Raw genomic sequence first — 23,102 nt, forward strand, 5'->3', positions numbered from 1 at the left:
ATGCTGTACGCTGACCGCACACTCAAAACAGTACAGGTAAGATGCTGTACGCTGACCGCACACTGAAACCGGTACAGGTAAGATGCTGTACGCTGACCGCACACTCAAAACGGTACAGATAAGATGCTGTACGCTGACCGCACACTGAAACCGGTACAGGTAAGATGCTGTATGCTGACCGCACACTCAAAACGGTACAGGTAAGATGCTGTATGCTGACCGCACACTGGAACCGGTACAGGTAAGATGTGTATGCTGACCGCACACTGAAACCAGTACAGGTAAGATGCTGTACGCTGACCACACACTCAAAACAGTACAGGTAAGATGGTGTACGCTGACCGCACACTGAAACCGGTACAGGTAAGATGCTGTATGCTGACCGCACACTCTAAACGGTACAGGTAAGATGCTGTATGCTGACCGCACACTGAAACCGGCACAGGTAAGATGCTGTATGCTGACCGCACACTGAAACCGGTACAGGTAAGATGCTGTATGCTGCCCGCACACTGAAACCGATACAGGTAAGATGCTGTATGCTGACCGCACACTGAAACCAGTACAGGTAAGATGCTGTATGCTGACCGCACACTGAAACCGGTACAGGTAAGATGCTGTATGCTGACCGCACACTGAAACCGGTACAGGTAAGATGCTGTATGCTGACCGCACACTGAAACCAGTACAGGTAAGATGCTGTACACTGACCGCACACTGAAACCAGTACAGGTAAGATGCTGTACGCTGACCGCACACTGAAACCGGTACAGGTAAGATGCTGTATGCTGACCGCCCACTCAAAACGGTACAGGTAAGATGCTGTACGCTGACCGCACACTGAAACCGGTACAGGTAAGATGCTGTATGCTGACCGCACACTCAAAACGGTACAGGTAAGATGCTGTATGCTGACCGCACACTGGAACCGGTACAGGTAAGATGTGTATGCTGACCGCACACTGAAACCAGTACAGGTAAGATGCTGTACGCTGACCGCACACTGGAACCGGTACAGGTAAGATGTGTATGCTGACCGCACACTGAAACCAGTACAGGTAAGATGCTGTACGCTGACCACACACTCAAAACAGTACAGGTAAGATGGTGTACGCTGACCGCACACTGAAACCAGTACAGGTAAGATGCTGTATGCTGACCGCACACTGAAACCGGTACAGGTAAGATGCTGTATGCTGACCGCACACTGAAACCGGTACAGGTAAGATGCTGTATGCTGACCGCACACTGAAACCAGTACAGGTAAGATGCTGTACACTGACCGCACACTGAAACCAGTACAGGTAAGATGCTGTACGCTGACCGCACACTGAAACCGGTACAGGTAAGATGCTGTATGCTGACCGCCCACTCAAAACGGTACAGGTAAGATGCTGTACGCTGACCGCACACTGAAACCGGTACAGGTAAGATGCTGTATGCTGACCGCACACTCAAAACGGTACAGGTAAGATGCTGTATGCTGACCGCACACTGGAACCGGTACAGGTAAGATGTGTATGCTGACCGCACACTGAAACCAGTACAGGTAAGATGCTGTACGCTGACCGCACACTGGAACCGGTACAGGTAAGATGTGTATGCTGACCGCACACTGAAACCAGTACAGGTAAGATGCTGTACGCTGACCACACACTCAAAACAGTACAGGTAAGATGGTGTACGCTGACCGCACACTGAAACCGGTACAGGTAAGATGCTGTATGCTGACCGCACACTCTAAACGGTACAGGTAAGATGCTGTATGCTGACCGCACACTCTAAACGGTACAGGTAAGATGCTGTATGCTGACCGCACACTGAAACCGGCACAGGTAAGATGCTGTATGCTGACCGCACACTGAAACCGATACAGGTAAGATGCTGTATGCTGACCGCACACTGAAACCAGTACAGGTAAGATGCTGTATGCTGACCGCACACTGAAACCGATACAGGTAAGATGCTGTATGCTGACCGCACACTCAAAATGGTACAGGTAAGATGCTGTATGCTGACCGCACACTGAAACCGGTACAGGTAAGATGCTGTATGCTGACCGCACACTAAAACCAGTACAGGTAAGATGCTGTATGCTGACCGCACACTGAAACCAGTACAGGTAAGATGCTGTATGCTGACCGCACACTCAAAACGGTACAGGTAAGATGCTGTATGCTGACCGCACACTGAAACCAGTACAGGTAAGATGCTGTATGCTGACCGCACACTGAAACCGGTACAGGTAAGATGCTGTATGCTGACCGCACACTCAAAATGGTACAGGTAAGATGCTGTATGCTGACCGCACACTCAAAATGGTACAGGTAAGATGCTGTATGCTGATTGCACACTCTAAACTTTACAGGTAAAAATCACAAACAGTTTGGTATGTATTTCTTACAAATCTGTAAAAGGCATTTTGGATTATGTTTGCAACCTAGAAGAGGTCATTATTACTAGATGCTGTTAATTGATTGGCCTTGCACCTTTAACCCACATTTTCTCAGTGCTGCTTCTAGGGTGTGATAAGACCTCCATAAAGTACAGCTCTCCCTTTACTTTAATGCTGTTCTCTTAATCCTCTACATTACCCCAATGAGTGTCAGAGTCTGTAATGATCATTCATTAGTGTTTATCAGTAGCTAGGTAATTAGCCATTATGTACTGACCACTAATTAGGAAATACTTGATGGCTTGTACACACAATTTGGGAATACTGTATATGGCGTCAGGGAGGCAAATAAACAAAGAACATATGAACTGAACAATGACATATAGCTCTCATATACCATATTTAATTCATATGCCTCGGTACACATACTACAATGAGAAAAGTAGTATTTTTCAACAATGATAACAACCTACACAGGAATTGTTTAAAGCATTGAATTCAGACATTGGCAAGGAGAAACAAAGCACTGGAGAGAAACAGCCTAAAAACACCATCTGAAACGCTTTGTTATTTTACTGCTGCCTCGGAACAATTATCCTGTCTTGTATTGATTGAACAGATTTGTCCTCTCTTTTGTGCCGATCAAGCATAAAGTATACATTACAGCTTGTCATTAGTCGTGATAATAGATGTTTCTACAGCCGCCAAGATTACCACCATGCATTCTCATTCTGTCTGAATGTCTAGTTTCATAACATCCTATCATTCTGTCTCACAATCTGCCAGCATCAATCATTTTCTCCTTGATGTTTTGTGAAGGGGCGGTCTGTGTCTTTGAGAGTTTGCACATGTGCATAACCTTGAGTGTTTTTCCAATATACGTGTGTTAACTGTGTGATTATGAACAATCTACTCTCACGAGCCAAGGTTTCTTATATCTCAGTCATGTTAATACCTCTAACTGGACTTCCAGCATCAACAGCAGTTCTAGGAAAGACTGGTGTAGATGTCCAGCTTGGCTCTGTCAGACCCAGCTGTTACCATGCGGAGACAGACAGACAGACTACCCTTCTCTGACTGCATCATTCTGGGCCTCCTTGACCTTGTACCTTTGTACACAGAGACTTCTAGACAACTCCACCATTCTGCACAATAACTCACCTGTCACAATGCCTTGGATGCTTATATATACTGTAAACTTCACTTGCACTTTCATGTATTTATATGTTACCTGATTGATACTATTCCAATTTAGTTACAAAGGTTCCTCTGTGTCAGTTTGGTCTCATTAGTTTTGAACACACCTTGCGTACCTTACACTTTACTTCTGTGATCGAAAAAGCCTTGGTTTCATGCATGTCAACATCAGAAGCCTCCTCCCTAAGTTTGTTTTACTCACTGCTTTAGCACACTCTGCTAACCCTGATGTCCTTGCAGTGTCTGAATCATGGCTCAGGAAGGCCACCAAAAATTCTGAGATTTCCATACCCAGCTATAACATCTTCCGTCAAGATAGAACTGCCAAAGGGGGAGGAGTTGCAGTCTACTGCAGAGATAGCCTGCAAAGTAATGTCATACTTTCCAGGTCCATACCCAAACAGTTCGAACTACTAATTTTGAAAATTACTCTCTCCAGAAATAAGTCTCTCACTGTTGCCCCTGCTACCGACCCCCCTCAGCTCCCAGCTGGACACCATTTGTGAATTGATCGCCCCCCATCTAGCTTCAGAGTTTGTTCTGTTAGGTGACCTAAACTGGGATATGCTTAACACCCCGGCAGTTCTACAATCTAAGCTAGATGCCCTCAATCTCACACAAATCATCAAGGAACTCACCAGGTACAACCCTAACTCTGTAAACAAGGGCACCCTCATAGACGTCATCCTGACCAACTGGCCCTCCAAATACACCTCCGCTGTCTTCAACCAGGATCTCAGCGATCACTGCCTCATTGCCTGTATCCGCTACGGAGCCGCAGTCAGACGACCACCCCTCATCACTGTCAAACGCTCCCTAAAACACTTCTGTGAGCAGGCCTTTCTAATCGACCTGGCCCGGGTATCCTGGAAGGACATTGACCTCATCCCGTCAGTTGAGGATGCCTGGTCATTCTATAAAAGTAACTTCCTCACCATTTTAGATAGGCATGCTCCGTTCAAAAAATGCAGAACTAAGAACAGATACAGCCCTTGGTTCACTCCAGACCTGACTGCCCTCGACCAGCACAAGAACACCCTGTGGCGGACTGCAATAGCATCGAATAGTCCCCGCGATATGCAACTGTTCAGGGAAGTCAGGAACCAATACACGCAGTCAGTCAGGAAAGCTAAGGCCAGCTTCTTCAGGCAGATGTTTGCATCCTGTAGCTCCAACTCCAAAAAGTTCTGGGACACTGTGAAGTCCATGGAGAACAAGAGCACCTCCTCCCAGCTGCCCACTGCACTGAGGCTAGGTAACACGGTCACCACCGATAAATCCATGATTATCGAAAACTTCAACAAGCATTTCTCAACGGCTGGCCATGCTTTCCGCCTGGCTACTCCAACCTCGGCCAACAGCTCCGCCCACCCCGCAGCTACTCGCCCAAGCCTCTCCAGGTTCTCCTTTACCCAAATCCAGATAGCAGATGTTCTGAAAGAGCTGCAAAACCTGGACCCGTACAAATCAGCTGGGCTTGACAATCTGGACCCTCTATTTCTGAAACTATCCACCGCCATTGTCGCAACCCCTATTACCAGCCTGTTCAACCTCTCTTTCATATCGTCTGAGATCCCCAAGGATTGGAAAGCTGCCGCAGTCATCCCCCTCTTCAAAGGGGGAGACACCCTGGACCCAAACTGTTACAGACCTATATCCATCCTGCCCTGCCTATCTAAGGTCTTCGAAAGCCAAGTCAACAAACAGGTCACTGACCATCTCGAATCCCACCGTACCTTCTCCGCTGTGCAATCTGGTTTCCGAGCCGGTCACGGGTGCACCTCAGCCACGCTCAAGGTACTAAACGATATCATAACCGCCATCGATAAAAGACAGTACTGTGCAGCCGTCTTCATCGACCTTGCCAAGGCTTTCGACTCTGTCAATCACCATATTCTTATCGGCAGACTCAGTAGCCTCGGTTTTCGGATGACTGCCTTGCCTGGTTCACCAATTACTTTGCAGACAGAGTTCAGTGTGTCAAATCGGAGGGCATGCTGTCCGGTCCTCTGGCAGTCTCTATGGGGGTGCCACAGGGTTCAATTCTCAGGCCGACTCTTTTCTCTGTATATATCAATGATGTTGCTCTTGCTGAGGGCGATTCCCTGATCCACCTCTACGCAGACGACACCATTCTATATACTTCCGGCCCGTCCTTGGACACTGTGCTATCTAACCTCCAAACGAGCTTCAATGCCATACAACACTCCTTCCGTGGCCTCCAACTGCTCTTAAACTCTAGTAAAACCAAATGCATGCTTTTCAACCGTTCGCTGCCTGCACCCGCACGCCTGACCAGCATCACCACCCTGGATGGTTCCGACCTTGAATATGTGGACATCTATAAGTACCTAGGTGTCTGGCTAGACTGTAAACTCTCCTTCCAGACTCATATCAAACATCTCCAATCGAAAATCAAATCAAGAGTCGGTTTTCTATTCCGCAACAAAGCCTCCTTCACTCACGCCGCCAAACTTACCCTAGTAAAACTGACTATCCTACCGATCCTCGACTTTGGCGATGTCATCTACAAAATGGCTTCCAATACTCTACTCAGCAAACTGGATGCAGTTTATCACAGTGCCATCCGCTTTGTTACTAAAGCACCTTATACCACCCACCACTGCGACCTGTATGCTCTAGTCGGCTGGCCCTCGCTACATATTCGTCGCCAGACCCACTGGCTCCAGGTCATCTACAAGTCCATGCTAGGTAAAGCTCCACCTTATCTCAGTTCACTGGTCACGATGGCAACACCCATCCGTAGCACGCGCTCCAGCAGGTGTATTTCACTGATCATCCCTAAAGCCAACACCTCATTTGGCCGCCTTTCGTTCCAGTACTCTGCTGCCTGTGACTGGAACGAATTGCAAAAATCGCTGAAGTTGGAGACTTTTATCTCCCTCACCAACTTCAAACATCTGCTATCTGAGCAGCTAACCGATCGCTGCAGCTGTACATAGTCTATTGGTAAATAGCCCACCCATTTTCACCTACCTCATCCCCATACTGTTTTTATTTATTTACTTTTCTGCTCTTTTGCACACCAATATCTCTACCTGTACATTTCCATCTGATCATTTATCACTCCAGTGTTAATCTGCAAAATTGTAATTATTCGCCTACCTCCTCATGCCTTTTGCACACAATGTATATAGACTCCCCTTTTTTTTCTACTGTGTTATTGACTTGTTAATTGTTTACTCCATGTGTAACTCTGTGTTGTCTGTTCACACTGCTATGCTTTATCTTGGCCAGGTCGCAGTTGCAAATGAGAACTTGTTCTCAACTAGCCTACCTGGTTAAATAAAGGTGAAATAAATAAAAAATAAATAAAAAAAAACACTACAGTAACCGTTCCCTTTCTCCATCACCAGGGACAGTTCCAAAAACTAGGGGGTGTGATTAAGGATGGACAGAAGGTGATTGACATCACACCGGGCGCTATGGTAACGGTGACGACAGTCAGCGGGGTATACATAGCTATGAGCTTGGTGATCACAGCTGGACCCTGGGCCAACATCCTGCTGTCCCACACAGGCTGCAGCTACCACTGCAGGAAGGCTACTCACTGTAGAACCAGTCAACTCACTACCTCTAACATTGCAATCAATCAAGCTTTACGTGCATGTATTTGACAACACAGGATTTAAGAAAGGATTTAAAGCAGAAAGGATTTAAATCTCTATTCCAGAGTTCAGCATGCAACCATAAAACCCATACCCCATCACATCATTAATGTCAGTAGATAATGGAAACATTTTGTCCAACCTCAGGTCGAAAACAAGTCCAATCTCCCTAAATATAGCCTCCCTCCCCCAGGTTATAAGCAGGGGGCGATGACTCGCCATAGCTCTGGTTGTTTCACAGCAAACCAAGAGGGAGAGTCTGCAGCCCAGTGATGGAACACTCTGTCTACTATGATGGATAAACAAAACAACCATTCCCATCTTTTACACAGGGTGCTACAGAGGGATCGAGGCAAGCAATCTCAGAATATGTCACCCACCCAAAAGAAAAGCTGATGAAATACTGGGCGTTATTTAAGTCGAGAATTGGAGTTTGTATTGAAATTGTATTATTTAGGATAGCGAGACGGGCCCGTGGAAACCATGCCTGAGTGAGCACATAGAGAAAGTATGAGGTATGAGTTTGCCTCAAATACTGCTCTCTCTCTCTCTCTCTCTCTCTCTCTCTCTCTCTCTCTCTCTCTCTCTACTGAATTTTGATGGTCCCCAGAATGAGATGGCTGCCTGTAACTTCATTAAACTGAAAGCTAGCATACATTGTATCCTTATTACCAAGTGCTGGGAAGATGTGATTTGTATGAGTGTGTACGCATTGGATTAGATACAATGATGGTAATGGGTAACTAGAGGGAGGTGAGATCGTAGGAGTGGGTGGACGGAGGAGGGAAACATCTTCCCAAGTGCAATTCATCTTCTTCAATGAAATCCCTGCACCCGTCTGTCTGTCTGCCTGTCTGCCTGTCTGTCTGTCTGTCTGTCTGTCTGTCGCTCCTGTCGTGACATTGTATTGGTTAATGTGAGGACTGTTGAGCATAGAATGATTACAAGTTTCTAATTACGTGATTAACTGAATCAAGCAATTATTAATTAATTAACCTGGGGCACCATGGGAAAACTAGTTTTTATTGAGTTTCTATTTCCCAAAATAACTCAAAGAATATCAGAATATCAATTTTACAACAGCCGCTAATTAACCAGTTGCCTCTATCAGTCTCATAATCTGAACGTCGTATAGCCCGTGACTCTGCACGGACCCTGGTCCCACTAATGAATTCGTACCACACCAATCTTAATTGAATATTTATTTACTAAAAAGCTAAAATGATGATAAAAGATATACATAGACAAAACACATTATAGGCTATTGATTAGAACTTAGTATAACGGGCCAACACACAATGGTGTGTGTTACCCACAATGGGAATTTCAAAAGAGAGAGAAAAATAAGTACACAAGAGAAATATACATTTGGGTGAATTTGTCAGCTATTATATTCTAACCCTAGCCTTGCCTCAAACTGCCGCTCTTATGGGTCAGAATATAATGATGTAATTACGTGGGGGTGATCTCCGGGGATTCTCTGCATGGACCGTTCCATTGTTCGATGACGCACTTCTCCTGCGCACCTCGTTGCTCGTCCTCCTGGTGTCCGTGTCCCTTTTGGCTTAGGAGTCTGTTCCCTCCCCCTTTTCTCTGGAAGGGGTCTTCTGAGGACAGACAGCTCTGTAGCTCAGAGCTCACAGCATAGGAATGAAACCCTTTAGATACCACGATTCGATGGGAGATGGAGGCTAGGTGGTTCGACTTGAATTCACCCGCTTAGACACAGCTACTCATCCGTAGCTTGGGTAGAAAAGGATTTCTTTGTCCTCAAACTTGCGTTGCGTTCTGGGTTGGTTGACTTTTTGAGACCCTGCTGCAGCTGGGGTCACGTAGTCCTATTTTAAATTCTATACTAACAGGTTTTATACCCTTGGGTCAGAAGTGGGCGTAGCCGCCTTTAGGGCAATTCTCTGGGCGTACCAAGTTAATGAGACAAGGGCTAGATTTTTCTCAAATCCCATTTTAGACAACTAACTTAACATGTCATCTTCCCCAAAACATTCCCTTTGATTTGGACATTTTCCACACAACGTACAATGTATAAACATCACACATATACTAGGAAAACCCTTCATGTTACAATGTTTTCGTAGTAACGTCATCTATTAACCTTTAATAACAAAACAAAAATTACATACATTCTCATATTCCATCTATCGTCATGACCACCATTGTGGCTGACGGAAACCATTGTTCCAAAGTCCCTTTATTTCATGTTTAATGATCTGAGGCTGGTTCTCCATAGTAACAGGACAAAAGGAATTTGTCTGTGGCCTGAGATTTACCAGGGCCGTTAGGGGCCATAAAACCCCCCACATCATCAGAACCCTAGATCTCTTCTCCTCTGTTGGGGTTGAGAGATAATCTGTTGGGTTGTGGTCTCCTGTAACCTGACCTGATCAAGACAGCCATGACACTACCCTGGTTAACTAGGTGATAAAGATGAACGTGTGCTACTGGAGGGAGCAGATCCCTGGCTCCTACAACGTCCAGCACCGCTTCCCCTGCTTCATCCAGCTGGAGTCAGAGGAGGCCAAGAATTACATCTACTGCCTCCTGTCCAATGAGTACCCAGGCCTGATGAAGGTTTGGACTTGTCGATACCATAATGTTCCACACAGGATTCAGTGATGCATTTGCTTTAGGTCTCAAGCAAGGTTACTAAACACACAAGCATAGTTCACCAAACCACCTCCATTACACTGTTTCCTAGTCTTATTGTGTCAAATTGAAATGGAAATACATTAAACAGAAGTAGGGCAGCAACACTCTCTGCCTCCAGAGTTCTCCAACACTTCCGTATACATAATCACAGCAGAATTCTGACTGTGTTGCGGTTCCATTTTCTATTCCATCTCTAATTTGAGCATGATGGCGAGCCAACAGGAGTTGGGAGAGTAATAGCAGCACATGCATGCAAAAGAGATGGACAGATGGCTGTGCCATATCACATTATTCACTCTGTGGTGTAGTCAACAGTGCTTTGTAACCCATGTACTGTAGATAGATGGCTAATGCTCAGGTCAGGCTAAAGCATTTTATTTACCTTTCAAAAGAAAATGTTGCCACACTTAACACTTCATAAAACATTGCATTTACATGACATAGGCGTTATACTATTCAGCATACAGTTGATGTTCCTGGTAAGGGCAATCAGCCTAAGTTCAATACAGTTTTTTTTTACATAAAAGGTCAGTTGATGTTGTTTTGATACCACACGGCCCTGAGACGGACCTTGACAAGAGGAACAGACAGACGGACCTATTAATACTCTCAGGGCTGCATGTACCCAGTGAGTATTAATACTCTCAGAACTGCATGTGCACCGGGAGTATTAATACTCTCAGAGCTGCTTGTACACAGTGGGTATTAATACTCTCAGAGCTGCATGTACACGGTGGGTATTAATACTATCAGAGATGCATGTGCACAGTGAGTATTAATACTCTCAGAGCTGCGTGTACACAGTGAGTATTAACAGGCTTAGAGCTGCATGTACACAGTGAGTATTAACAGTCTTAGAGCTGCATGTACACAGTGAGTATTAACAGTCCTAGAGCTGCATGCACACAGTGAGTATTAATACTCTCAGAGCTGCATACCCACAGTGAGTATTAATACTCTCAGAGCTGCATGTACACAGTGAGTATTAACAGTCTTCGATCTGCATGTACACCGTGAGCATTAATAGTCTCAGAGCTGCATGTACACAGTGAGTATTAACAGTCTTAGAGCTGCATGTACAGTGAGTATTAACAGTCTTAGAGCCGCACGTACACAGTGAGTATTAATACTCTCAGAGCTGCATGTACACAGTGAGTATTAATACTCCCAGAGCTGCATGTACACAGTGAGTATTAACAGTCTTAGAGCTGCATGTACAGTGAGTATTAACAGTCTTAGAGCTGCACGTACACAGTGAGTATTAATACTCCCAGAGCTGCATGCACACCGTGAGTATCAACAGTCTTAGAGCTGCACTTACACAGTGAGTATTAATACTCTCAGGGCTGCATGTACACAGTGTGTATTAATACTCTCAGAGCTGCACATACACAGTGTGTATTAATACTCTCAGGGCTGCATGTACACAGTGTGTATTAATACTCTCAGGGCTGCACGTACACAGTGAGTATTAACAGTCTTAGAGCTGCACGTACACAGTGAGTACTAATACTCTCAGGGCTGCATGTACACAGTGTGTATTAATACTCTCAGGGCTGCATGTACACAGTGAGTATTAATACTCTCAGGGCTGCACGTACACAGTGAGTATTAATACTCTCAGAGCTGCATATACACGGTGGGTATTAATACTATCAGAGCTGCATGTGCACAGTGAGTATTAATACTCTCAGAGCTGCGTGTACACAGTGAGTATTAACAGTCTTAGAGCTGCATGTACACAGTGAGTATTAACAGTCTTAGAGCTGCATGTACACAGTGAGTATTAACAGTCTTAGAGCTGCATGCACACAGTGAGTATTAATACTCTCAGAGCTGCATATACACAGTGAGTATTAATACTCTCAGAGCTGCGTGTACACAGTGAGTATTAACAGTCTTCGATCTGCATGTACACCGTGAGCATTAATACTCTCGGAGCTGCATGTACACAGTGAGTATTAACAGTCTTAGAGCTGCATGTACAGTGAGTATTAACAGTCTTAGAGCTGCACATACACAGTTAGTATTAATACTCTCAGAGCTGCATGTACACAGTGAGTATTAACAGTCTTAGAGCTGCACGTACACAGTGAGTATTAACAATCTTAGAGCTGCATGTACACAGCGAGTATTAATAGTCTCAGAGCTGCATGTACACAGTGAGTATTAACAGTCTTAGAGCTGCATGTACAGTGAGTATTAACAGTCTTAGAGCCGCACGTACACAGTGAGTATTAATACTCTCAGAGCTGCATGTACACAGTGAGTATTAATACTCTCAGAGCTGCATGTACACAGTGAGTATTAACAGTCTTAGAGCTGCATGTACAGTGAGTATTAACAGTCTTAGAGCTGCACGTACACAGTGAGTATTAATACTCCCAGAGCTGCATGCACACCGTGAGTATCAACAGTCTTAGAGCTGCATGTACACAGTGAGTATTAACAGTCTTAGAGCTGCACTTACACAGTGAGTATTAATACTCTCAGGGCTGCATGTACACAGTGTGTATTAATACTCTCAGAGCTGCATATACACAGTGTGTATTAATACTCTCAGGGCTGCATGTACACAGTGTGTATTAATACTCTCAGAGCTGCACATACACAGTGTGTATTAATACTCTCAGGGCTGCATGTGCACAGTGTGTATTAATACTCTCAGGGCTGCACGTACACAGTGAGTATTAACAGTCTTAGAGCTGCACGTACACAGTGAGTACTAATACTCTCAGGGCTGCATGTACACAGTGTGTATTAATACTCTCAGGGCTGCATGCACACAGTGAGTATTAATACTCACGGGGCTGCATGTGCACAGTGAGTATTAATACTCTCGGCGCTGCATATACACGGTGGGTATTAATACTATCAGAGCTGCATGTGCACAGTGAGTATTAATACTCTCAGAGCTGCGTGTACACAGTGAGTATTAACAGCCTTAGAGCTGCATGTACACAGTGAGTATTAACAGTCTTAGAGCTGCATGTACACAGTGAGTATTAACAGTCTTAGAGCTGCATGCACACAGTGAGTATTAATACTCTCAGAGCTGCATATACACAGTGAGTATTGATACTCTCAGAGCTGCGTGTACACAGTGAGTATTAACAGTCTTCGATCTGCATGTACACCGTGAGCATTAATACTCTCGGAGCTGCATGTACACAGTGAGTATTAACAGTCTTAGAGCTGCATGTACAGTGAGTATTAACAGTCTTAGAGCTGCACATACACAGTTAGTATTAATACTCTCAGAGCTGCATGTACACAGTGAGTATTAACAGTCTTAGAGCTGCATGTACAGTGAGTATTAACAGTCTTAGAGCTGCACGTACACAATGAGTATTAATACTCTCAGAGCTGCGTGCACACAGTGAGTATTAATACTCTCAGAGCTGCATGTACACAGTGAGTATTAATACTCCCAGAGCTGCATGCACACCGTGAGTATCAACAGTCTTAGAGCTGCACTTACACAGTGAGTATTAATACTCTCAGGGCTGCATGTACACAGTGTGTATTAATACTCTCAGAGCTGCATATACACAGTGTGTATTAATACTCTCAGGGCTGCATGTACACAGTGTGTATTAATACTCTCAGAGCTGCACATACACAGTGTGTATTAATACTCTCAGGGCTGCATGTACACAGTGTGTATTAATACTCTCAGGGCTGCACGTACACAGTGAGTATTAACAGTCTTAGAGCTGCATGTACACAGTGAGTACTAATACTCTCAGGGCTGCATGTACACAGTGTGTATTAATACTCTCAGGGCTGCATGTACACAGTGAGTATTAATACTCTCAGGGCTGCACGTACACAGTGAGTATTAATACTCTCGGAGCTGCATATACACGGTGGGTATTAATACCATCAGAGCTGCATGTGCACAGTGAGTATTAATACTCTCGGAGCTGCGTGTACACAGTGAGTATTAACAGTCTTAGAGCCGCATGTACACAGTGAGTATTAACAGTCTTAGAGCTGCTTGCACACAGTGAGTATTAATACTCTCAGAGCTGCATATACACAGTGAGTATTGATACTCTCAGAGCTGCGTGTACACAGTGAGTATTAACAGTCTTCGATCTGCATGTACACCGTGAGCATTAATACTCTCGGAGCTGCATGTACACAGTGAGTATTAACAGTCTTAGAGCTGCATGTACAGTGAGTATTAACAGTCTTAGAGCTGCACATACACAGTTAGTATTAATACTCTCAGAGCTGCATGTACACAGTGAGTATTAACAGTCTTAGAGCTGCATGTACACAGCGAGTATTAATACTCTCAGAGCTGCATGTACACAGTGAGTATTAACAGTCTTAGAGCTGCATGTACAGTGAGTATTAACAGTCTTAGAGCTGCACGTACACAGTGAGTATTAATACTCTCAGAGCTGCATGTACAACGTGAGTATCAACAGTCTTAGAGCTGCATGTACACAGTGAGTATTAACAGTCTTAGAGCTGCACGTACACAGTGAGTATTAATACTCTCAGGGCTGCATGTACACAGTGTGTATTAATACTCTCAGAGCTGCATATACACAGTGTGTATTAATACTCTCAGGGCTACATATACACAGTGTGTATTAATACTCTCAGGGCTGCATGTACACAGTGTGTATTAATACTCTCAGAGCTGCACATACACAGTGTGTATTAATACTCTCAGGGCTGCATGTACACAGTGTGTATTAATACTCTCAGGGCTGCACGTACACAGTGAGTATTAACAGTCTTAGAGCTGCACGTACACAGTGAGTACTAATACTCTCAGGGTTGCATGTACACAGTGTGTATTAATACTCTCAGGGCCGCATGTACACAGTGAGTATTAATACTCTCAGGGCTGCACGTGCACAGTGAGTATTAATACTCTCGGGGCTGCATGTACACGGTGTGTATTAATTCTCTCAGGGCTGCATGTACACAGTGTGTATTAATACTCTCAGGGCTGCATGTACACAGTGTGTATTAATACTCTCAGGGCTGCATGTACACAGTGTGTATTAATACTCTCAGGGCTGCATGTACACAGTGAGTATTAATACTCTCAGGGCTGCATGTATACAGTGAGTATTAATACTCTCAGGGCTGCATGTATACAGTGTGTATTAATACTCTCAGGGCTGCATGTACACAGTGTGTATTAATACTCTCAGGGCTGCATATACACAGTGTGTGTTAATACTCTCAGGGCTGCATGTATACAATGTTAACATGTTAACATCTCTGCTGCTTACTGTATCACAGTAGTGGCCATATTAAATTCACCCACAATGGCAATTTACTCTGAATCGGTGTACAATCAGTGTACCATCATCCTTTCAGTTAGACTTTTTTTAAATGATAAATAATTAAGCCTATTTTAATATTTGATCTATTTGATCTATGGCAAGGTATAGAATAGAAACATGATTAGGGTGGTTCTGGAGTTGAAAATGCAGAGAGAGAACCATTGTCCTGTTTGCCATGCCAATCACATCACATGCTGCACGACTGCATTACCTTTGGGATTCAAACTCTAATGGAAAACATCACAGACACTGAATATCATATGAAACCACATGTCATTCCTGCTCCGTAGTCAGAGTAGCCTACTGCATGGAGAATTATTAAAGCACTGTAGAGGAGAGTGGGATAAGTTGAGACATTTTTTATATTCAGCATCACTCCATCAAGGGAAATATAGGAGTCCTTGTAACAAATATATCTACATATATTTCAGGATGTTGTGTATCCCTGTAAAGTCATGTAAACATTACAGTTTTGAAAACATAGCTTGTCCAAAAAAAGTGGTCTCTTGGCAGAACAAGTTGAGCCGTGGGACAGGGTAAATTAAGCCAACTACACATTTCTGTACTGAATGAAATATTACCACACATTTTTAAAACCATGTCTATCTTTATTTCTCAAACACAATTCAACACAATCACAATCACTTTTAGTGTTTTAATCATTTTCAGTATATTTTAACACAGGCTTAACGCCTAACAAATGATGTAAATATATCACTAGCCACTTTAAACAATGCTACCTTATATAATGTTACTTACCCTACATTGTTCATCTCATATGCATACGTTGAAACTGTACTCTATATCATCGACTGCATCCTTATGTAATACATGTATCACTAGCCACTTTAACTATGCCACTTGGTTTACATACTTATCTCATATGTATATACTGTACTCGATATCATCTACTGTATCTTGCCTATGCTGCTCTGTACCATCACTCATTCATATATCCTTATGTACATATTCTTTATCCCCTTACACTGTGTATAAGACAGTAGTTTTTTTGGAATTGTTAGTTAGATTACTTGTTCGTTATTACTGCATTGTCGGAACTAGAAGCACAAGCATTTCGCTACACTCGCATTAACATCTGCTAACCATGTGTATGTGACAAATAACATTTGATTTGATTTGACTTGATTTGATTTGATAACAAATACTTTGTACTTTTTACACAGGCCAAGCCCTGTTGTTACCTCATATCCCAGTGATAATGCCTTGCATTAAGCCTGGGAAGACGCTTCAATTTGCTCAGCTTGCCATTGGTTCAAGTTACCCCAAGGTAAACTATATTAGCACACGCAGCTTCAAGGATGCACTATCTTGCTAGGTTTAGGAACGCATATTGAAGCTTATTGAGACCCAAATTGATGTATAGAACAATCTTAATTTTGTGTATGTGGATGAGCAAAGCCCAAAGAGTTTGGCTTTAAAAAAAAAATCACCACAGAGACCAGGCACACACTCAGGTCCAGAGTGGTGCTGAACATCACAGAGCCCTCTGAACCTACTTCAACACCATGTGCTGTAGTTGTGTCTTAGAGTGTGATCTTACACGGGACAAGTCAGACAACTTTTAATTAGACAGTCTTTGAAGCCGGCTGTGAAGTGTTGAGCTTTGAGTCCAGACCTGTTTTATTCACTAATTAACGTCTTTGTGGTGCTCTCAGGCGCCAGCGGCCCTCTCTGTCAGCTGTCCGTCTGCCTGTCTGTCTGTCTGAGAGAGAGAGAGAGAGGGAGAGAGAGAGAGAGAGAGAGAGAGAGAGAGAGAGAGGGGGTCCTGTCTTCTCCCTGTTCCAAAGGGCCGACGCCTGGGTCCTCCTGGCTCCTGTTCCATCTGCTCTGATAGCCGCCTCCTACAGTATTTATGTGTGTACTTCATTTCCACTTGTAATAGATGCTGAAGGACCTGGCTGGCACACAGTGCAGTTGGCTGGTGAGAGAGAGAGAGAGAGAGAGAGAGAGTGCTACTCTATAACAGGAAGGATTAACTCCATTTGAGAAGCCACATAATCAATACAGGGGAAAGTATGAATTGAAGTGGTTTGCTTCTGAACCCGTTGGTCCCTTGGTGGTGGAATCTGGAAAAGGAACCATAACAGGATGATTGTTCATCACGGTCTTTTAACCTGTTCCACTTGCATGTATCATATCATCAGTGTTTTAACATGTGTTCTAGTAAAGACTGTGCAGCACTGTGCTGTGTTCAGTCAGTGCACAGGGATAATCGCAATACTCCAAAAATTGTGCAGCTCTTCTGCCACCTCCCCCTCCTTCTCCACTTGAGGTATCAAAAGCCATGGACACAAGTCCTGGGGGTTGCCATGGTTACAAAGGCGCCCAGTGGGTTTGGGCATACCATCGAGGGCCCCTCACCTCTTCCAACAAAAAACGAATATCAGAGTGGCATACAGTTTGTTCGCTATAGCCCCGGACGCACAGTGCTGAGGCTTTTATGACTTCAAAGCTCGGGAGCTCTGAGACCTTTATCAGGCAGAGAGAAAACTAAAGCAAGGCATTCTTAAGCCCGGTTGACATTCAGAGTTTTCCTTCCTCCCTCAGACCCATAGCAACAAGAAGAATTCACCTCTCCTGACTACAGTGTCTGTTTCCTCATCTCACCCATAGGCTGACAACTGACGGCACGCTCATCGCTGAAAGGACGGAAAAATCTCCTTAATTTTGCTCTTGCTTGAGCCCACTTAAATGCATAGACGCCCTGTTATGGTCAGAGCAATAGCTTCTGTCCTCTTTAATGTGCTCTGTCATGCAGGGCTCAAACAGGCTGCCTGACTCAGACAATGGGCCTGAAACACACAGGCTATTTATAGAGGCCCGTTGTGGTGTTCCACAAGGTGCAGGTTATATATTTCAGTACATTATAGACTCTAGGCCAACCTGAAATTACACCCTTTGCCCTATTTAGTGCACTATTTCCCCCCTTTATAGTGCCTAAATAAAGCCTTGATAGTGCCTAAATAAATCCTTTATAGTGCCTATATAAATCTTTTATAGTGCCTATATAAATCCTTTATAGTGCCTATATAAAGCCTTCATAGTGCCTAAATATAGCCTTTATAGTGCCTATATAAATCCTTTATAGTGCCTATATAAAGCCTTTATAGTGCCTATATAAATCCTTTATAGTGCCTATATAAAGCTTTGATAGTGCCTAAATATAGCCTTTATAGTGCCTACATAAATCCTTTATAGTGCCTATATAAAGCCTTTATAGTGCCTATATAAAGCCTTTATAGTGCCTAAATATAGCCTTTATAGTGCCTACATAAATCCTTGATAGTGCCTATATAAAGCCTTTATAGTGCCTATATAAAGCCTTTATAGTGCCTATATAAATCCTTTATAGTGCCTATATAAATCCTTTATAGTGCCTGAATAAAGCCTTGATAGTGCCTAAATATAGCATTTATAGTGCCTATATAAATCCTTTATAGTGCCTAAATATAGCCTTTATAGTGCCTATATAAATCCTTTATAGTGCCTATATAAATCCTTTATAGTACCTATATAAATCCTTTATAGTGCCTATATAAATCCTTTATAGTGCCTATATAAATCCTTTATAGTGCCTAAATATAGCCTTTATAGTGCCTATATAAATCCTTTATAGTGCCTATATAAATCCTTTATAGTGCCTATATAAATCCTCTATAGTGCCTAAATAAAGCCTTGATAGTGCCTATATAAAGCCTTTATAGTGCCTATATAAATTCTTTATAGTGCCTATATAAATCCTTTATAGTGCCTATATAAATCCTTTATAGTGCCTAAATATAGCCTTTATGGTGCCTATATAAAGCCTTTATAGTGCCTATATAAAGCCTTTATAGTGCCTATATAAATCCTTTATAGTGCCTATATAAATCCTTTATAGTGCCTAAATATAGCCTTTATAGTGCCTATATAAATCCTTTATAGTGCCTAAATATAGCCTTTATAGTGCCTATATAAATCCTTTATAGTGCCTATATAAAGCCTTTATAGTGCCTATATAAAGCCTTTATAGTGCCTATATAAATCCTTTATAGTGCCTATATAAATCCTTTATAGTGCCTATATAAAGCCTTTATAGTGCCTATATAAATCCTTTATAGTGCCTATATAAATCCTTTATAGTGCCTATATAAAGCCTTTATAGTGGCTATATAAAGCCTTTATAGTGCCTATAAATCCTTTATAGTGCCTAAATAAAGCCTTTATAGTGCCTATATAAAGCCTTTATAAAGCCTATAGGGTGATTAAGGACCTACCTGCCTCACTCACTGTGATTGGTTCTCCCCCCAGGTCACAGATTTAAGTTTGGCCCAATCGTTGGCAAGCTGCTGTGTGAACTGAGTCATGGGAGAAGTGCCCTCCTATTACCTCTCCCACTTCAGAATCAGACTCTTCCAAGCCCACTCCAAGTCAGCACTGTAGGATCGGGTTCGCTGGCTATAGCAACGAAGATTTCAATGCACCAAACAGCACAAAGAATAACTGAAAGATAGCAATGGTCTTAACCATTTTCTCAGGAACCAGAGCTTTAAAAAATGAAGAAATGTAAGGTTTTCATACCAGTGTGGCTGAATCCTACACAAACAATGGCCGCTGGCAAATAAAGACTAGCTTTTCTAGATAATCATTGAGAAATCATACTCTCATAGCTTCTACTTAGACCTGGGACCCATTCTGCATCATTTCAAACCAGACCAATAATAACAATAGTAATAATAATTTATACAAGAATAATCTCAAAGTGCACAAAATAAAAGATAAAATAACAAAACAAACATCCATTATATAACCACATCATGAAAGCAACAATCAAAGTCTAAAAGGAAGGCCATAATGGGAAGCCAGCTGATAGAGGTGAGTCTAAAGTCCAACTATAACATTGTTGTAAGACTGTAAACGCGTTAATCTGTGACAAATGGTCTTAAATTTAAAAAACGTCACCCTTATTGGCTTGTATGATTTTATGCATCACTACCTCCTCCCTTCTCACTCCCCCGAATGAGGCCTTTTTTAAGCGAAGCACATAGTTAAAAAGACATCAGCCGTGGAACCATTTGTCTTTGCGCAGCCAGCTGTGTGTGCAGTGTGTGTGCAGTGTGCAGCCTTCAGTGGCTCGTGTGTGCCTCTGCCTGTACCTATTTTCCCATGTAAACATTTGAATCACTAACCAGCCAGCCTGTTACAATGGTTGCCAACCACTGCCATTAGCGGGAATAAGAAAATGGTATAGCCATAGAGAGATCAGCGCACCACTCAGTCTCTTGGCTCTAAGTGACTTTGAATTGATAGAAAATTAGGAGACCATTAAACATGCAAACGCAAATATTCACCCAGAAATATTCAGGGGGAAAGGACTCACTGGATCATCTATTTCCAAACATGTATGTATGGGATACGCTTTTAAGAAGAAGACTAACGTTTGAAAGTAGTGCTTCTCTATAATCAGCTAGCCAGCTTCATGGTTCTGGGTCATAGCGCCTTTTTTTTGTCACAAATACAAGTTCATGTAATTTGGTTGAACTTTCCCTTTAAGCACTTGTCAAATGATAATGATGGTCTGTCAGTGGGCATTTAGACTTTAACCTCAGGAAAGGGGGGCTGCTGGTTCTGGAATGAATGTAGCCTGAGAGGACAAGCCACCACGAGGAACCATAAGCTCACCCTTGTTGCTGCCAATACAACATGGAGAAACAGGGAGAAATGTAGCTCAGAGAATGACAGGAAACTCACACTGATAGCAGCTTTTTCCACATCACCACACTGCTAGAAGGCGGTAACACAGACAGATAAACAAGAACTGTTTAAAAATGATCTCCTCTCAGGAGGGTTATTTGTCCTATCTGTCAGGTAGGTTCAGAGGTTAAGAATGGTGTTCCTATCAGATAGAACACCTGCCATGAATCTGAAAAGATGTACTTAAGGGTCTTAAGGTTTTCATCTCTGATTTGCATATTCAAATATTTTTCTACCACTGCTTCAATGCCGATCTTTTTCACCAATCAGAGCTCTGTCAGCTTCCATGTAAGATAAAACAACTAGCATAACACAGATTCCACTCAGTGTGTTTTCCTTTCATCCCCCCCCCCTCTTTGTCTGCCCCCATCTGTCACAAGACTTCTAAACAGGCCCAGATGTGTCAGAGTCTTAAGAATAAAAACAAACGTGCGAGAGTCAGAAAGCACAAAATGACTGTCAACTATGAGAGTGAATGCTAGGTACAGTGCTGTGAAAAGGTTTTTGCCTCCTTTCTGATTTTCTCTATTTTTGCATATTTTTATACTGAATGTTATCAGATCTTCAACCAAAACCTAATATTAGATAAAGGGAACCTGAGTGAACAAATAACACAGTTGCATACTTATTTAATTAATTTAATAAACAAAATTATGAAACACTCAGTGCCCTTGTAAAAAAGTACTTGCCCCCTTGAACTCAATAACTGGTTGCACCACCTTCAGTTGTAATGACTCCAACCAAAAGCTCCCTGTAGTTGTTGATCAGTCTTTCACATCGCTGTTGAGGAATTTTGGCCCACTCTTGCTTGCAGAACTGCTTTAACTCAGCGACATTTGTGGGTCAATTCAGATCCTGCCACAACATCTCAACTGTGATTAGGTCTGGACTTTGATTAGCCAATTCCAAAACATAAAATGTGTTGCTTTTCAGCCATTTTCATGTAGGCTTGAATGTGTGTTTTGGACCATTGTCTTGCTGCATGACCCAGCTGCACTTCAGCTTCAGTTCTCAGATGGATGACCTGACATTCTGCTGTAGAATTCTCTGATACAGAGCAGAATTCATGGTTCCTTCAATGATGGCAAGTCATCCAGGTCCTGAGGCAGCAAAGCATCCCCAAACCATCACACTACCACCACCATGCTTGACAGTTGGTATGAGGTTTTTACTGCGGAATGCATTGTTTGGTTTTTGCCAGACATAATGGGACCCATGTCGTCCAGTTCTACACGCAAAATTGGACCAAAATTCCTCCACCGCGAAGAGCGAGACTAAATGTGGCACAACCAGTTATTGAGTGTAAGGGGGCAATTACCTTTTCACACAGGGGAATTGGGTGTTGCATAACTTTGTTTATTAAATAAATGAAATAAGTATAATAAGTATATTTTTTGTCATTGTTCTCTCAGGTTCCCTTTATCTAAAATAGAGAATCAGAAAGGGCAAATACTTGCTCACGGGACTGTAGCCATGGAAATGACTGTGATCTGGAAGAATTTGTGCAAGGTAAATGGAATGGTGTGAGTAATGAGGGGTAGTCTAGGCACCTGTCTCAACTACTAACAGATAACATCTTCCTCTTCATTACCTGTTATCAAAATAGCATCAAGGTGACAACTGGAAACAGTCCCCTCATACTGAAGACCAGATGGGGGGGAAATAAGTCATGCTATGAGACATCCATAGGCTGGTTACATTTTGGTTTGTTTTCATTTAGAACACATGATAATGGAAATGTTGTGTTTACCACACGATAAGCTGTGATTTGGCCTTTAGCACGTACAGGTTGTGTTTGTCTATTAATATTCAAATGAGTTTGAGTTTGGGTGTTTCAAGGGCTACTCTACTTCACTTAAAACAATGACCTTTTGGGTGGTAGTCATTCTGGACTTGAAAGATTAGTTTTGTAAGCATACTCCGCTTGTTTGGAGCTAATGTCATCAGTTGTTGTTTTTACAAACATAATTATATTTGACATTAAAATGCAACATTTTCAAGTGTTAAATGAATCCAAAGTTTGAATTAACCTCATAACTCAAAAATGTACAAAGTAACTTCTAAACTTGTTGCATAGTGTGGCAAATGTATCCGTATTTTGTTCACCATTAAGAAATTAAATGTTAGATACTCCACTGTGAAGAT

General features: G+C 42.8%; 1 protein-coding gene across 1 annotated transcript; it reads left to right on the plus strand.

Moving 5' to 3' along the window:
* On the plus strand, positions 1-10,527 carry LOC121838964 (peroxisomal sarcosine oxidase-like). The gene is made up of 5 exons (XM_042294955.1): positions 1-36; positions 6,970-7,135; positions 8,315-8,331; positions 9,658-9,832; positions 10,442-10,527. Exons 1-5 carry the CDS (start codon positions 1-3, stop codon positions 10,525-10,527), a joined length of 480 nt encoding a protein of 159 aa, XP_042150889.1.
* Positions 10,528-23,102: the final 12,575 nt, after the last annotated feature.

Source organism: Oncorhynchus tshawytscha, linkage group LG13, assembly GCF_018296145.1.
Source record: "Oncorhynchus tshawytscha isolate Ot180627B linkage group LG13, Otsh_v2.0, whole genome shotgun sequence".
NCBI lineage: Eukaryota > Metazoa > Chordata > Actinopteri > Salmoniformes > Salmonidae > Oncorhynchus > Oncorhynchus tshawytscha.

What these genes read in the sequence shown, in the direction of transcription:
- LOC121838964 (XM_042294955.1), top strand. Translation starts at nt 1, where the DNA reads ATGCTGTACGCTGACCGCACACTCAAAACAGTACAG. An exon ending in GCACACTCAAAACAGTACAG is followed by an intron (nt 37 to 6,969) that starts GTAAGATGCTGT and finishes CTCCATCACCAG; the next exon opens with GGACAGTTCCAAAAACTAGG. An exon ending in TTGGACTTGTCGATACCATA is followed by an intron (nt 9,833 to 10,441) that starts ATGTTCCACACA and finishes TTTTGATACCAC; the next exon opens with ACGGCCCTGAGACGGACCTT.